The sequence below is a fragment of the Mya arenaria genome, chromosome 2 (genome assembly GCF_026914265.1).
Source record: "Mya arenaria isolate MELC-2E11 chromosome 2, ASM2691426v1".
NCBI lineage: Eukaryota > Metazoa > Mollusca > Bivalvia > Myida > Myidae > Mya > Mya arenaria.
In genome coordinates, this window is record NC_069123.1 from 14,244,883 (window position 1) to 14,261,380 (window position 16,498).

At 33.1% G+C, this 16,498-nt stretch overlaps 1 protein-coding gene across 1 annotated transcript; it reads left to right on the forward strand.

The window, feature by feature from the left end:
• On the forward strand, positions 1–15,741 carry LOC128209986 (uncharacterized). The gene is made up of 18 exons (XM_052914271.1): positions 1–49; positions 3,098–3,161; positions 3,482–3,532; positions 5,635–5,706; positions 6,274–6,321; positions 6,514–6,651; positions 6,751–6,813; positions 6,962–7,057; positions 7,445–7,537; positions 8,375–8,428; positions 8,549–8,671; positions 8,801–8,866; positions 9,145–9,237; positions 9,338–9,412; positions 9,798–10,593; positions 12,732–12,821; positions 14,069–14,221; positions 15,402–15,741. Exons 9-18 carry the CDS (start codon positions 7,521–7,523, stop codon positions 15,528–15,530), a joined length of 1,596 nt encoding a protein of 531 aa, XP_052770231.1. The 5' UTR covers positions 1–49; positions 3,098–3,161; positions 3,482–3,532; positions 5,635–5,706; positions 6,274–6,321; positions 6,514–6,651; positions 6,751–6,813; positions 6,962–7,057; positions 7,445–7,520; the 3' UTR covers positions 15,531–15,741.
• The last annotated feature ends 757 nt before the right edge of the window (positions 15,742–16,498 follow it).

Below are 16,498 nucleotides of genomic sequence, written 5' to 3' on the forward strand. Positions count from 1 at the left end.
TACAGGACAACAACATACGTTAAAATTGGAGAAGAACTTCAAATTCAAGGTGAGGTTTGTTTTATTAAACCAATTGGGATGGGTTAATTAGCAAACGTACACAAGTTCATTTCAAAAATGTATTAGGTGGACGCCTAAGATATAGCTTTAACTAAGGGACCAGTTAATAAGTAAATTGCAGAAGAATGTGTTTTGATAGTGTTAACGTTGCACGATAAAATGTGAAGCAAAGCGTGTTTAACAAAAATGTATACTTTAATTGACAAATAAGTATTATATCACAACGGCGTTGAGTAATGCTTTTTGAAAATATTGATTTTAAATACCAACTTTTCCCATGTTACAAGGTACTATATATATCAATTTCCTTTATGTTTTTCTAAATTTGCTACGCAGTATTATTCCTTGCAGCGCAGCGACAAAGGGACTTTTGAAAACTGACATAAAGCTTTATTGTTTGCTTTGTAGATTGTTAATATAATTCAAATTGATGAATTCAAGATTATTCTCTCATGATTTATAGTCGTTTTATCTACGTTCAGTGTATTCATAAAAGTAAATCCTGTTCACAAAACAATTACAATTCTTGGTTTAAACAGTATTTATTCTATATAAGTACATTTAGCAAATACGTACTGTGCATACGTAATAATTTAGGATTGAGGAGATAGCTTAAAGCTAATATGTATACCTCTCTCCTTATCTGTCATTTTATAGAAGCAAACGTGTAGACAACATTTTACCAAAATTGAATACAAGGCAAAGTTGTTCAAAGGTTGTAATAGTTGCGTCTGTCGTAAAAGAAAACACTGTGTTTGATGTACTAATGAGTGCAAGCATCTGAGGCAGGAAAAAGATATTTTCAGTAACATTTTAAATTGGCACAAAGGTATTAGAAACGAATTAGATAAGTGGATTGGAAGAAAAGGAAGGAGAGGAAGAAAGAATCAAGTTGAGACTGGTCATGTCCGAATTTAGGGGGAAATCTCGAGTAGGCCTTTTGTATCTAAGAAAATATTTTCGTATCGGAGATAAATTTATGAACATGTATGAATATGGTTCTATTTGAATTTTCGTTTAATTGAGAGTTTCCAAATAGAAGAGTCTGGATAGTAATATGTTCAGTGGGCTGGAAACTTTGAAAAAGGAATTGTCTCTGCTGGTGGTACAGTTGACAATGAAAGAAATAATGTTCTGTTGATTCGATTTGGCCACATTGACAATTGGATCTGGAACAATATTCTTTGAAAACAAATGCTCTCTACAGTGATTCCTAATGCGTGAATGATTAATTGTGTCCTTGTGAGTGCCTTCGTAATAATTCGTTACAATTCTTACAGTATTATTATTAGTAATTTCTTTCGGACATATGTTTACTTAACATGTTTTCATTGAAGAAAATAACAACTTTTTTTGGTGATCGGCATGCATGTTTGTCTTTCTTTAGGTAGACAGCGTATTGAAGGTGGTTTAATACAATGTAGAAATTATATAAAAATTCATTTCAAAATGTCTCCTATTAGCCAATTCATTTATATAGTTGTGAAACGTGAATTTAGGTGGGCTTTATCATGTTTAGGCTAGGCAAATTTCATCTGTAGTTTTTCAGACCATTTTTTGTTTTAGAAAATACTGGATTTCAAGACATATTTTAATAACAAAAATGACGCGAAAAGGACACGTAATTTTTAAACAAAGATATGCGCAATTGTGCATAATTTATGTGTATTATCTCTTAATAATTTGCTGAATTATTTCTCCCTAAAAGTATCCTAATTTGGATAATATGTGCGGAAATCAGTTTTGTTTATCATCACTACCGTTGTGAAATCGATAATTTAGGCGCGTATTTATTCGAAACAAATGATTTTATTGCGGTAAAAAAGCTTCTTACATTCAGACTATAACCGAATTTGCGGACAATGTCAAAATTGCAAGATTGCCATTAATAGGAGGAAGGGATTCTTCGTATTGTTTCAACCTCTCCCATGTTTCGCTATTTGCATTTCCAGTGTTGGGTCTGCGCATATCGCCTGATTATGTAAGAATAGATGCAGGAACTGTCAAACAAAATATTTTCTCTGGTACTATTTCACCTTTCTGACAATGTGAATTGTACACGATTTAGTCATTTTTTAGGGAAATTTGACGTTCTTTATGGCAATGTGGTTTCGGGGATTTCAGGAAATGTTTACCTATGAATAATTTGATAAAGTTTCATGTAAAACTCGTTCATTATATATTATAATACAGATAGATTTACGAGTATTTGTAACGCCGCTGGCAACGCCCATTTATGCACTGGCTTCAACTGATGGTTTACCTTTATACGGAAGGGAAAGTTTAACACTTCTGAAATTTTCTGTTGCGTCATTATTTAAGCACAAAATTTATCCTAGTAAGTAATTAAAATCTAAGTGAGACAACAAGAAACGTCATCATATTCTGAACAAACCGTTCAATAACACTTCTAACAAACCAATGTCATGGTCTTTAAATATGAATTTACTTTTAATTTCAATATAGATGAAAATATCATTCAATACGCCAAATATAACCCGTTTGGGTATAAAAACTGCTAAACCCTAAACCCCTCTGCCATCACTTTAAACCAAATTATTTTTTGTAGGAGGGTGAGGCGCCGGGGAAAATATCCCCCCCCCCCCGAAAAAAGAAAAAAAAGGAAAAGAAATATGCCCCCTCTAACGCCGCTGGAGAGAGAGAGAGAGAGAGAGAGAGAGAAAGATTCACTTTTGGTGTTCATAAGTACATTGCTATCTTACACGGAAATTAACAAATTTTATTTTTATTTTTTGCCTATTGGAGTTTAAAGTAATTTTATTCCACTTGAAAAAACACAAATCGATTGTGTGCGCGCGTTCAGTCTTTACCAAGTGTGTCCCAACCCTCTGCGCACTGACGTTTGATTTTGAACTGAGAGCGGGCTAAAAATTTAAAACTGAAAAAATATCAAATCGATCATTTTTATTTCACTGATAAATCTCTTAAAACCTCTGAAAATAAATAACGCAAAATGAAAATTATTAAATGAGGTATTATTTACACCTAGTTTAAATGGCTACCGCTGATATTCAAGATGGTGATCTGAAGAACGCTTCTGGACCAAACTGCAAGGAGGATCGAAGCAGTATAAGTTCAAGGTCATGTATTATGTCTTTAGTCTTAGAATAGTGTTTCATATCTTAATTATGATTTAATGCAATTTAATAAGAATTGACTGTTTTTCACAAAATAAACCTCTAAACAGGTATTTTATCTGAATGTTTGTTAACTGGGCTTGTACCTGTATTTTCATTGTGTTATTAAGAAACAATCTTTATCTGAGAAATGATACCAGACTGGCAATAAACCAGTTATTTGAAGGACACATTCTAAATTAAATGTTTAGAAGTATTGTTGATGGTTTCGTTTTATCTGTAAAGAACCTAATAAATCGAATAATTAAATTTCGTTTTTCTAGACTCGGGAGAAGAACAGAAGAAGAAATCAAAGAAGAGCATAGGACTCTGAGGTGAATATTTGCGTCTAAAAGGTCTGAAACTAGCATGACAAATGTTAGTATAACACAAATATGATCTTCAACAGTCAAGATATTGACAGGTTTTTTTTTTAAATTCTAAATATTCGAAGATATAGTAACAAAAATTGAAATAATTTTATGTTTGTCTAAGACTATTTAGCTTATCGTGAAAATTGGACAGACTTGTGAAAGGAATATATTTTAACATCAGCCCAAAGAGTTTTGAAAATTTGCTATGGAATAGAGACATTTTTCAAACAGTAAACGATACATAGACATAACATATTAAAATTATTGTACATGCATACTTATTCACATTTCTAACTTGTTATTTTTTAAAGATATTACTGAAACTACCTTCAGTTCATCCATGTAAATACATTGATTATTGTAATTATAAAGAGCTCTTTTTAATATTTTTAAATAATTATGGAAGGAAAACTCATTTAAGAAGCAAAAACCTACTTTTTGAATTCGACTAAACATATGAGGATAACTTAATTAGATTTGTTTGGAAATAACGATTATTTGGGTATGAATGATAACGATTTAAATCGCATTATATAGATGAGTGCACCTGGTGCGTAAAAAGAACCAAACAATATTACATAAACAGTACAAACAATGAAATAAAATCTAGAAAAAACAAAAGAGCAAAATAAGTTATAAAATATCGAAAGAAAGTAAGTCTTGTTGTTTTTTGGAACATATCCTGAATCTCACTTTAGCACGAAGTGCTCAACGTGAACTTTTTCCGTAAGGGTAATTGTCCGGCGTCATCCGTCGCCACCATTTTATTTCAAACAATACTCATGTGAAAAAACTACAGAAACAAGCTCAGTAACAAAAAGTTTAAACATAAACCCGGTTTAGTGGCACTGAGTAAACGCCAAAACATAGAACACACAAACAATAAATCGAAACCAAGAAACATGGAAAAACAGCACATTACTCCACAAACAGCACACTGCATACATACTATATATATAAAAAATGTGTATGTTTATCAAGGATTGTTGGGTACCGCCTTGGAACGAACTTCTCCTACTTAACCACAAGAACAATTTCAACAAAACTTGAATGTTCCTTTGGTTGTTCTCTTCCGGATCCCTTCAAAAATGTGATCTTAAGCAGAACTCTGGTTACCTTGGCAACCAAACGGAAAACATTTCCCCAGAAACCGCTGGCCAGACTCAACATTAATTCACAGAAGTCTTCTTCAGATTACTCTGTCTCAAATCCAATAGCCACATACGATTCGTTTAAAAAAAATACGACCGCCGGTGGGCGGGGCTACATAATCTGCAGGACCAAAATGTTTCTTGTTTAAAATAAATAATAAAAAATATATCAAATTGCTTCACCCCATGTTTATTCGGTAAAAAAATGGCCGCCAGGGGATGGGGCATTTTGAAAAAAAAACGCCTTGGAAAACAGAAACTGTTGACCTGATTTGAAAATAATTTCACAGAAATATTCCTCTATGACCCTCTTTCAATTTTGTTCACCTTTTGTTGATTAATAAAAGTACATGGCCGCCAGGGTCGGGGCTACTTTTCACTATATAACTTTTATTGAAAACTTTGAAAAACTTCTCTTACGGGACCGATTATTTTTCTTGGCCCGCATTGGTTTAACCTGTATTTATTGCAAAAATATTGAGCAAAGTAAATAAGAATTTGAGCTACAGAGACGCATATGATACATACAAAATAAGGAGTGATGAAATGCATAAACAAAGAGTAAATCACAGAATTGAGAATTAACCATAATTGGTTTTACTAAGTCTCTCTTCTGTTTTCATTGTTAGAGATATGGTGAGTACAAATAATAAAAAACAATATTTCAGGAATTGTTTGATACACTGCTGCTGATACGAAGTGATAGGATTATACAAAAAAACTGGAACAATATGAGTATTACGCCATTTTATGGTAGGATGCTATAATTATAGAAATATACGTGCGCGCACACACACGCACACGCACACACACACACACACACACACACACATTTCCAGAGCATTTTGGTAGTGACATTCATGCTGCTTATTCATTGTGATTGTTATATCGTATTTATTTTGGGATTTTCAGATTGTTACACAAAATCGAACGGACGCAAACTCAAATTCTTCAAGTTGTTTTAAAGGAACCAACATCAAAAAGGTCGAATTTATTTCTGTTTATTTGTTTTACGCTACTGGTATACATTTTTTGACAAATGGAAGAATATCTAGACATTTAATCTTCGGCAGTATGGTAAAGAGGATAATCTTGTATACACGGCGATCAATTTTCATTTTAAGCAACACATACAACCTTTTTTTTCTTAAGAATCTGTTTTAGTTTTTCATTTAATTTCTGCCTTTGAATTCAAATAGACTAGTAAAAAGCAATTGAAAATAGTTTCTTATGACTTAAATAAGGACAGCATCAATACAAAAACGAATGACAGATAATGAACGCTAAATCGGTTGTATGCTGTAAAGATGTATTTTTTTTAAAAATCAATTTCTCTTTTTACTTTTATTAATCAAATCCTAAAATTAGTTTTTGAATGAAAAACAAAACAAGAAAAAATAACGAATAGCTAACTATTTAAATATAGCTATCGCCCCATTTACATGTTATTTGTTATATTACCTTAATCCCGTTTGAAAACATTAGGGTAAATCTTTTGTCTCTGGGTGTGTGTTGAATAAAGTTATGTTTTGGTTTGCAACTCCATTGCAGGACAATTTCCAGAGACGAAAATGATGGAAATCGTCCAAGTGTTAACAGGTAAATATGTGAATTTAAGACTTACAATGTACAAGTTTATTCCTACAAAAAATGCCGAAATGATGTAAAATGCACAAAGAACAGTACACATTTGGAATACTGAATCGTAATATAAGAACAACTTTGGGATTTTCGGTAAACACATGAACGCCATAACATGACATATGTTTTACTTTGATTAAATTATTTTAGTTGCGATGAAACAAACCAAGCAGCAGAATTTGCTGAGAAGATAAAAAAGATATCCGAAATTGAACGACAGCTGAGCGAAGAGCTCAGCAATAAGGAACACAAGATAATCGAACTGGAAGAATCTGTCTCCGAAAAAGGGTGAGTTCCCTTTCGTTTGCCAAATTTAGACAATAAAAGAATGCGTTCAATCAAACTTATGAATTTGATGACAAATATTTTGCGTTATATCTATTTCAGAGAGACAATAGAGGTTTTAAATCAAGAGTTGACGCAACTTTCAGAGGAAAATTCAAAGTTGAGGTAATTACGCTGTGAACCTTCATGAAGTCTTCAAAGTTATAAAGCTGAATATGATACAAGGTTTTACCTTCGACACATTTTAAGCCAAAGCTGTGTAGTCGTCATACACGTTTATTGTTTTAGAAAACGAGAAGCATTTATTTTTCAGTGAAAACGAGGAAACCAACAACTCTAAAATTGAAGAACTTCAAAAAAATGTTACTGAGAAAAAACGGAAAATAAAAAAAATCGAAAGGGAAAAGAGGTCAGTTAGCATGCTTATACGATGTAAAAGACGTTTGGTTTCTTTTACGTTGAAGTTATCTTGAATAAGATTAACATTCGGTCTAACAATGTGTTTAAAGACGCAATGGTCTTGAAATAACTTGATTATTCGGCCTAACATTCGGTGTATCTTTAATCGCAATTCTGGACGAATTCAAAGAAAACCCAAAAGTGCTCCGAATAGCATAGCCAACGCCCTTAGTGTTATAAATTGTATCTCAGAACCAATTAATTTGTGGTGTTTGCACTAGCTGAACTCTACGACTAACCATGAAGTTGTCTTCACGCTTCATGTTCGTAGATGTACCTATGTGTTCTGTTAGTAAACATTTTTAATTAAAGGAAAGTAAATGCTTTTTTCTTGCAGTATATTAATTGAAAATATTGAAGAAAACAAAGGCGCCGTCACAGCACTGAAACATCAGCTGGATTACAGAACTAACATGGAGCAATTACAATGGTATATAAGCTGTTCTTTTCTGTTCTGTTCTTTATGAACGGCGACAAGCAAAAATAGGTCGTATAGTACATTCGACGTAATCTCGAACGTTTTCCCCCATGACTAAACTAAAATGATTAAATCACTTATTCTGATTCTGCAGCAAACAAAAACTGCATAAAACTTTTACGGCAAACATAAAAGGTGTTCAATCGTAACAAAATTGGTCATTTAATACCCATGTTTAGTGCACAAGACATCGTAATGAACAAATGCAAAAACTCGATAAAATTGTGCAGAATAGGTCCAAGAACTGTATATTTTCTACTTTCACTTTTGAACAAACAATTGTTCATCTTATACATTCAATTTATTTTTAAGGCCTCTAGAAACATAGGTTAAAAACGGAGAGGAGATTACACCTCTGGCCTCCAGTTAGGCGTATTTATAGTGCAATAAAAGTGAAATAAACTTATTTAACAGGTCAAAGTATCGTTCAAACACACCAAAATGCTAATAGAATCCGCTATTTTGTTCCGTATCATATGACAACATGTTGTGTGTTTTTTTTAACTTCAGTGTTTTGCTAGTGTACGAGGGTTGTTTCTTTGGGGAAGTTATATTATCGGAACAAGAAAATGCGGAATGTTCATAATAAATACCTTTTTTTATTCCCTATGATAATTGTTTTTCTTTTTAATCAACTTGCGAAATTTCAGTAATTTATAGTAACAGTAACAGCGTCTTCATAGTAAATATTAGCATTGTTGTTGTTGTTGTTGTTGTTGTTGTTGTGTTATTATTATTATTATTATTATTATTATTATTATTATTATTATTATTATTATTATTGTTTAGGCAGTTGAATCAAATCAGTAAGACACACGAGGAAAACAGCATTCTCCAACAAAGGTATGATGTTTTATTCTATGTTATGGCAAGGTACTGTTTAATGTCACTCAGTTCTATATATTTGAAGACCGGTACTCGATAAATGACATTGTTCAGTAAACATTCTAACATGACTTATAGATGTGATGATTTGGAGAGAGCAAGAAATGACCTTTCTGCACAGATGAACGATGTATTGGCTGAAAAAGAAGATGTATATAAAGAGTTTGAGGCACAACAACTGGCAAGAACTGCGCTTACCGAGTTAGTTTATGCATCATTCTCTGTAACAATGTCTGTATTTGTTTAGATTGGCCGGAGGCTTAACGTTCTATCTAAACTTCAGAAGTTCTTCATTGATTTTGTAGGTAAACAATATTTCTATTTTTTCAGGGATCTGCAAGAGAAAAAAACCGAATGCAATATTTTCAAGAAACTTGTGACTGAAAATGAAAGCAGGTTGTTCTTGCGGTGTTGTTAACAATGCACATCCGCATTATGGTCATTTTTACTAATATCCATGCATGTGATCAATTTAGCAAAAAATATAGTATCCCTTTGGTTTATTCTATTCTAGATGTTGACGTTTTTGGTTAAATAGTAAACTAGATTTCCATTTATATCGTCAAATTCTGCTGATTTTCTCCGATCCAACATTGTTTATATGTTCCGCACCTTTCCTACAAAAGTATGTAAAAATTCCAATTATACAATCCTATTAACAATTTTATATTTAGAACATTTGAGATGCTTGAAGAGATTAATAAAGGCAAACAGAAGATTGAGGATTTAATAACTGAACTTCAGAAAGAACGTGCTGAAAAAGAAAAGTAAGTTCACTATTTAAACAACGATTTGATTATTTTCACCTTTTGAATCACTACGCGCATGCCAATGACCATAAAAAAATATTTGTTTATTTTATTTTAGAAAGATAGTGGAGCTTGACGAAGCAGCATTTCAGATATCTAAACTTCAAACGGCATCGTACGAGTACTACTTAAGGTTCGGATATTTTCTAGCATACATGTTATTTTAAATGATGCCTGAATCAAAGAGACCAAAAAGTACAATGGCCATTTAATGGACTCATTGAAGATTACATCGGCCGGTACACGTTTGAGCCTCTCAAATTGGACCAAATACCTGGTTTCTTTAGTTGACACTATCCAGGAAACGTAACTAAACGTTATTTTGTTAGTCGGTGGTATTTCTAATAACAAACTGAATTCATTTGTTTCATTCTAAGTTAATCCAGTATTTTATACATGTATAGCTTTTTTGTCTTCCACAATACGTAAAAGCACCACTGTTCTCACTAAATGTACACTCCGATCCGTTTGCATGGCTATAACTTCGATATAAAGTTTTACTTCCTCTTTATTTCCAGTTCGGACTTTACTCCAATAAACATTAACATCAAAGCAAATGGAGAGCAAACTTGTGATGTGCATGGGATATTATGTATCGGACCAGGAATCTTTGTCCTCATTGACTGGGACAATAAAAGCTTGAAGACATTTGACATCAACAAACAGTCCATGCTTTCCGTACTTCAACTTGAGGCAAGTCCATTTGATGTAGCTAAGCTAAAACCCGGCATTTTAGCGGTCACCCTGCCGAGATTGAAACAAGTTGCTCTTATCAAGTTCAACTCAGATGGAGAATTAGGATTGTCAAAATCCATTAAATTGAAAAAAGAATGCTTTGGGATTACATCACTGGATTCTGCCCATATTATTGTGGTCAACTCAAACGTGGAAGTCTATGATCTTCGAGGAAACTGCACTAATATTTTAGTGGACATGAGCTACGACAGAATGAAAGCTGAGTTCAAAGAGTTGAAGTATGTTGCTGCTTTTGGTGACAAGTTGCTTTACCTCATCGACTGGGCGCTTAACTCTGTCACTTGTCTGTCAATGGATAAAGAAATAAAAAATCAATTTCATTTCTCTGGAAAGAATCTGCTTGATCATGGTGCACCGCTTGGTTTGGCGGTTTCTTCAGCTGGAACAGTTTTTATAAGATGCAGGAAAGGTGTTTATTTACTGGACAGGGATTTACAAAATGGCCGTTCCCTTGCATCAAGTTTGCCTCGAGGTATTTGCCTTTCATACAGCGAGTGGGACCAGAAAGTATTTGTAGCATTTACAAAAAGCAACATAGTTATTGCAATGGCAGCAAGGGTACGATTATATTATTGTTAATTGATTAACAGTCCAAATAATCTAAGTAGAATTGTTACAACATTATGCTACAAAAGATTCATTTCATGACATATTTATAGTGTTAAATGCTTAACATACCTATTTTACGCTATTTTAGGTCTAATTCTACAATGACGCTTAATATAAGTTTGTTTTAACAGAACATATGGTGAATACTTGAACATAAAGTGATATTTGTCTTATAATTGATAAGAATCACAAAGTTGACAAGGAGGAAAGCTTCTCTCAAGTTTATAATACCTACCAGTATGTGTACTTGAATAATGAGAACAAATTCGTTACTTTGTAATAGCAATTCTAAGGTTTATTGACGCGATATTTTCTAAATAAGATTCAAATTCAGTACTTTTCTGAATAAGATTCAAATTTCATTCTCTATACACAGTTAAAATACAATTTTCGTTGACATGTCTGTGTCATTGCTGTAAATATAGGTCTATAAGACGTTGTTTAAAAACTGTTTTTCATTTATCTGTGAATCATCACACCATACATAGTAAAAACCATATCGCGTGAGAAGGTTCTTAACATTACTAAATCAGGTTGATTTATCATTTTCAATATCTAACTTAGCATCTGGAGTGACCGATTGAAAACTTCAGTACAACGTATCTTCAGTTAAAAGCAGTAATTAAAAAGACGTACGTTTCTTTTCATAAGTATAGCTTTGCAAATGATCAAATATTAGATGAAACAAAAGCATCAAGTAACTGCAGTGACTGCAGTACTTTTAAACCTTTACCATACATAGTGTCGGTATTAAGACTGAATTCGATGTAACCGCTAAATAGTTCAAATCGTTTATAACCTCAACTTTTCAATAAACCCAGTTCTCATTTTGTTTTGTACAACTTATTTTGTGAAAAACAGCATTCACTGTTTTAGCATTTTAAATCTTTAAACCCCAGCAATTATAGAACTCGTAAAAATGTAATCTATCTAGTGACATTTGTAAATCTTCTGGCGTTCCAGCAAGTACAACCATATCATCGACAAATAATAATAAAGTCAAACATATATCCTGCAAAGTTTACCCTCAATACTTGAATCTATTTCGTAAATATATGTCAAAGTCTTCAACGAATAGAGTAAACATCATCGGGGACATTATCTCCCCTTGTTTTAAGCTTACTGCGATTTAAAATCATTTAGCAGAATCAATTTTAACAGGGTATTTTACAGCATGCTTAGCAAATGATTGGTCTGCAACCTCACGAACAATATCAAATATAAAAAAAGCAAACGTGATGTAATTTTGTACATTACAATTTCGAACTATATTGTTGACATCAACAGTTCTAACAATTAATCTATTTCAAAATTTGTCCTTTTTTATCAATTCATTTCAGATATTCGCTTATATATAATAGATTTAAATATATGTGTGCTACATTAGACATCAAATGGCAATAGACATGATCACTGAAATCCTTAAAATTACCAACAGTAAACTTATCAACAAAATTAAGTATCAAGTATCAATAACACTTGAATCATCAGTGCTGAAACATGCATAATTGCGCATGCATACGCCAAAGTCCGCTACCAAACGGCCGTAAACAATTCTTAGTGCAGTGGCTTTACATAAGTCTAATGGCTTATTTCCATGAGAGCTACTGCACCTGTCCGTTGAATATTTAGAAACGGGATTGTCATATACATGACTATCATAATCAATATATGGCACATACGTGTCACAAATGATGCTATCTGTTATACGTAAGGTTCTGGCATAAAAATCACATGCAATCATCTTTCAAACGATTTTAGTTTTGGATTTGATTTTTACATCACTTTTATTCCTAATAGCATTACCACTTAAGTTAAATTTTTCGAGTTGATTAACTTCAGGTTTTTATTTATTTACGAATGGTTCGATGTTTTAATAATAAGCTTAATACGTGAGATACAGATTAACTGCATTTAAATTTTAATATTGTGGACTACAAAGAGGCTGTTTAATGGAAAGACATAATTTCATCGAAGCTTATAATGCCTTTTATATTAAAAATACTTTTGAAAGCGGTATATAACGTCACAATTTTCAAAAGTACAATACAGTTAGTATAATATTACACACGTGTATTTCATTTCAGCCCTCTAAAGACCTCCTAAGTGAAATTCAATGGTACCATGGTAACATAGACCGACTCGAGACCGAGTCTCGCCTCAACATGATCGGAAAGGTGAGGGTCTGATTCCCGTTTCCTTAATAATTTCTTTTAAATTTAACTCTTCAAAGTGTAGGATCAAGTGACAAGTATTGGATTGAAAAGCTCGACTGGAAAAAACATGAGGTATTGTGGTAGTCTTGAAACTGTTTTTCTGGCCTCATCTTCGCTGTGCAAAATCTTTAACTTGAACAATAATTAAAAAGTTTTAAAACAAAGGCATGATTACCAGTGGTTAATTTGTTTTGTTTTCAATAGTAAATACCACCATTGCCTTCCAAATGGGAAAAACAATTAAGAATTCGGGGTGATGCAAAATCCTGGGAAATAAATAATATAATAGCAAGTATACATGTTTTGATTTTTTGCGCACGGCTTTTGCAGACACGGGATGAAGTTGTCACGCGTGGTCGCACATAGTTAATTGGCTTAATATCTCGACTTTGTTCGAACAACACCAAGGTTACAATATTCAATTAATAGAGTTACGGCTTTAGAATTGTCAAAAATTGAATAAATTCACGTTAATGACCCTTTTAAATGAGCACTGTGTCGTTAAACAGTGTCACAATGTTAAGATCCATACGAGTACGATCAACAGTATGATGGTATATTTATCTTGAAGTTATGGCCTTTCAATTGTCATAATTTGACCCTATTCTCTTTGCCCGTTATCTTAAATAAGCATTTTTATCCATTCTTTACCAAACTTGCTCAAACTGTTGATGGGTAAAATATCCTGACTGATTTAATTTACTAACTGACTGATAAATGGCATTATTTAATGAGAATACTTAAGAAATACCAAGAATGAATCAAATAGAACAATATAAAACTCATGCCCAAATACGTTTGTTAGCATGATAGCAAGTCTATTTAGTTTAATGTTAGTTTCATGAAACATACTGTGTGTGTAGAGAGAGTTTTATATGGAATTTTTCGATTCTTGTATTCTGTTCAGATTGCTTAAATTAAAAATCTGGTTTCGTCGTGTTGCGGCGTTTCTACGTTATCCATAAGCTGGAAACCGAATTCGCTAAATTTAGTTCTGCACAATAAGCACGCAAAACATCGCTGTGTTTAAAAAAAAAAATTGGCTTTTGAAAAGTAACCATACAAATTGAAACACTACACCTACTTCTAAAGTATGTAACCCTTGAATTATATATTGGGTTCACATTGGGCTATAGCTTTCTTCATAATCGAGCTAAAATAATTATACGATTACATGCAAATACATAAATAAACTTCATACATTTCAGGATGGAACGTTCCTTGTACGCGACAGTACACAGGGCGGAGACAAGCATCCGTATACACTGGCCGTCTTGCACAAGGGGTATGTGACCAGCCTGAAGATCCGCGTACGAGACGACGACCAGGTTGCCGTTGGGGAAATGAAGGACGATGAAGTAGTAATTATGAGTTTTCAAAGATAGTACATTAACAAGTATTTTCCCTTTATAATAAATAATAATAAATTGTGCTTGCAAATTAATGATGACGAATTTCTGAAATATCGTGCTTTTCGCATTTTCGCGGCGAAAGGCCACAAATGGTGGACCAAAAATGCATTTTTACATTGTCGAATTTTTCACCCAGCCATTTGGTGCATTTTACAACCGTCTTTTAGCATATTTTCGCATTTTCGCCCTCCCACTTGGCGCAATTTCGCCTTCCGGTAGGCATGTTAAAATCTAAATGAGTTTAAACAATTTCCTCGAATACAGCCATTTAATATATTCATTGCATGTATCGTTTTAAAGGTACATACCATCAAAACGGGTTGCAGTCAGTTGTAAACAGGCATGGTAAAATTCATCACTTAATAAAAATTGAAGAATGAAAGTGTCACTGTCTATTTTTGTTATATATTTGCCTAAAATCAAGAAAAGAAAGAAAAACTAAATTCGGCTGCCATAAATGGAGATTTAAATTTCAGATGAGGACATGTTATGATATTTTATGACATCAAAATAATAATAAATTCAAAACCCACGAACAAATTCTGAAACCTACAGGCTTGGCTCGAACTAGATGTAAAAGACCGATTTCTTTATACTAAAGGTAAACGTTCCCGCTTGGCTCGAATTTTCCGAGGCTCGAGGTATTTTCCCCGGTCCCTAGGAGTTCGAGCGAACGGGGTTTGACTGTATTTGCATTTTATCGTTTTTGTTTGGGTTTAGACAACTGGGACACTCAACTGTTGATCAACATCACACTGTATTGGGCAAATGTATACTTCTTTTATAAAGCATTTCCATATTGGCATGTCTTATCAAAAGAGGTTACAATATGTGGTATCCTGGTTTTCATCATTGTGTAGTATTGGTATAAATGGAAAGTTTATGCGCATATACACGAGTTAACCACCCACCCCCAGTGAACCGTTGTACAAAGATTGGTATAAACTCGTATTTTTGAAAAAAGAAAATGCTTTGAGTGACGCATCAAGCCTTGAAAAAACATGCATCGTTTTAGCAAGTATGATACAAACTTTGTTTTAATCAAATACCCCCGTCCTTGTAAGACCTATGTCTGCTTCTCACGCTGCGTAGGATGTTGTTTTTAATATACTTTTTTTCTCAATTGCAGCCATTTAAAGATGTATCTACCTTGATCGAGTATTATAAGACATTTGAAGTAAGTTTGGTGAACGCAACGCAAGGCCAATGCTATCGAACCCGTCTTCAACGATTCCCCAATAAATTCGAACGAATATGACCTGTTGTGGACACATAGTTAGATATTAAGTTAGTTGTACATTTCCATATTTGATCTTAAGTGGAATTGCAGGAAAGTAAAAAGATCCTCTTGGAAATCTTTCCCTAGATATTAGTACAGGCTGTTGTTGAATGTTTTCTTCAAAGAAACTATTTCATTGTGTGTAAAATGCTTTTTTACGTTTTTTTTTTGTATTATGAAATAAAGATAAATAAATCATAAGGAGTGTTGAAACTGAGACTGATGACTGGAACCCTTCAACAAATATTGATATATGCTCAAATATTGTCTTTAAAGTCCACGATCGTGATAAGCGTTAGTAATGCGATTCAGCAGCAAAAGGCTGTAGCGTAATTGGTTTAATGACATTATCACGTGATTTTATCGATGTATTCAATAAAGGTTATATAACCGTAAGCATATGTATATGGCCCTGTGGGCGAGTTGATATGGTATCAGTTTTCTATTTTTATTGACTGTACCGGCGTGGGTCGCTCCCCCCTACAACCAGGGTTTTTATACTTTAATTGTATTGTTACTGCAATTTCGGTATCAAAAAATATCATGTAAGTGTTTTCTGATTCTTAACCGGGAAAACACAGTTTTGGTGCAAAACCATGAGCGAGTCCGATTAATATGCTCTTAATTCAGTGGGAGCTAAATAATTGTTCATTTGTTACCTCTGATATTCTTTGTTTAGAACGATAAACTAGTTTGAATAATTATTATACGTGTTTGCATAATGGTTAACTTTGCATTTTTTTTCAAAAAAATTATAAAGGTTATATACCTATTTATAAAATGTCTTCCTCAGTGCATCAAAGAAATCCCAGTGCAAGTGCTAATAAAAAATACTGCATTTGCCGCTTGTGTACACCATATTTTTATTATTCCATTTAAATGGTATGTTTAAATTCAAATATACATGTCGTAAAAGGACCCTGTACAAACTATAGTTTTAATTTTAT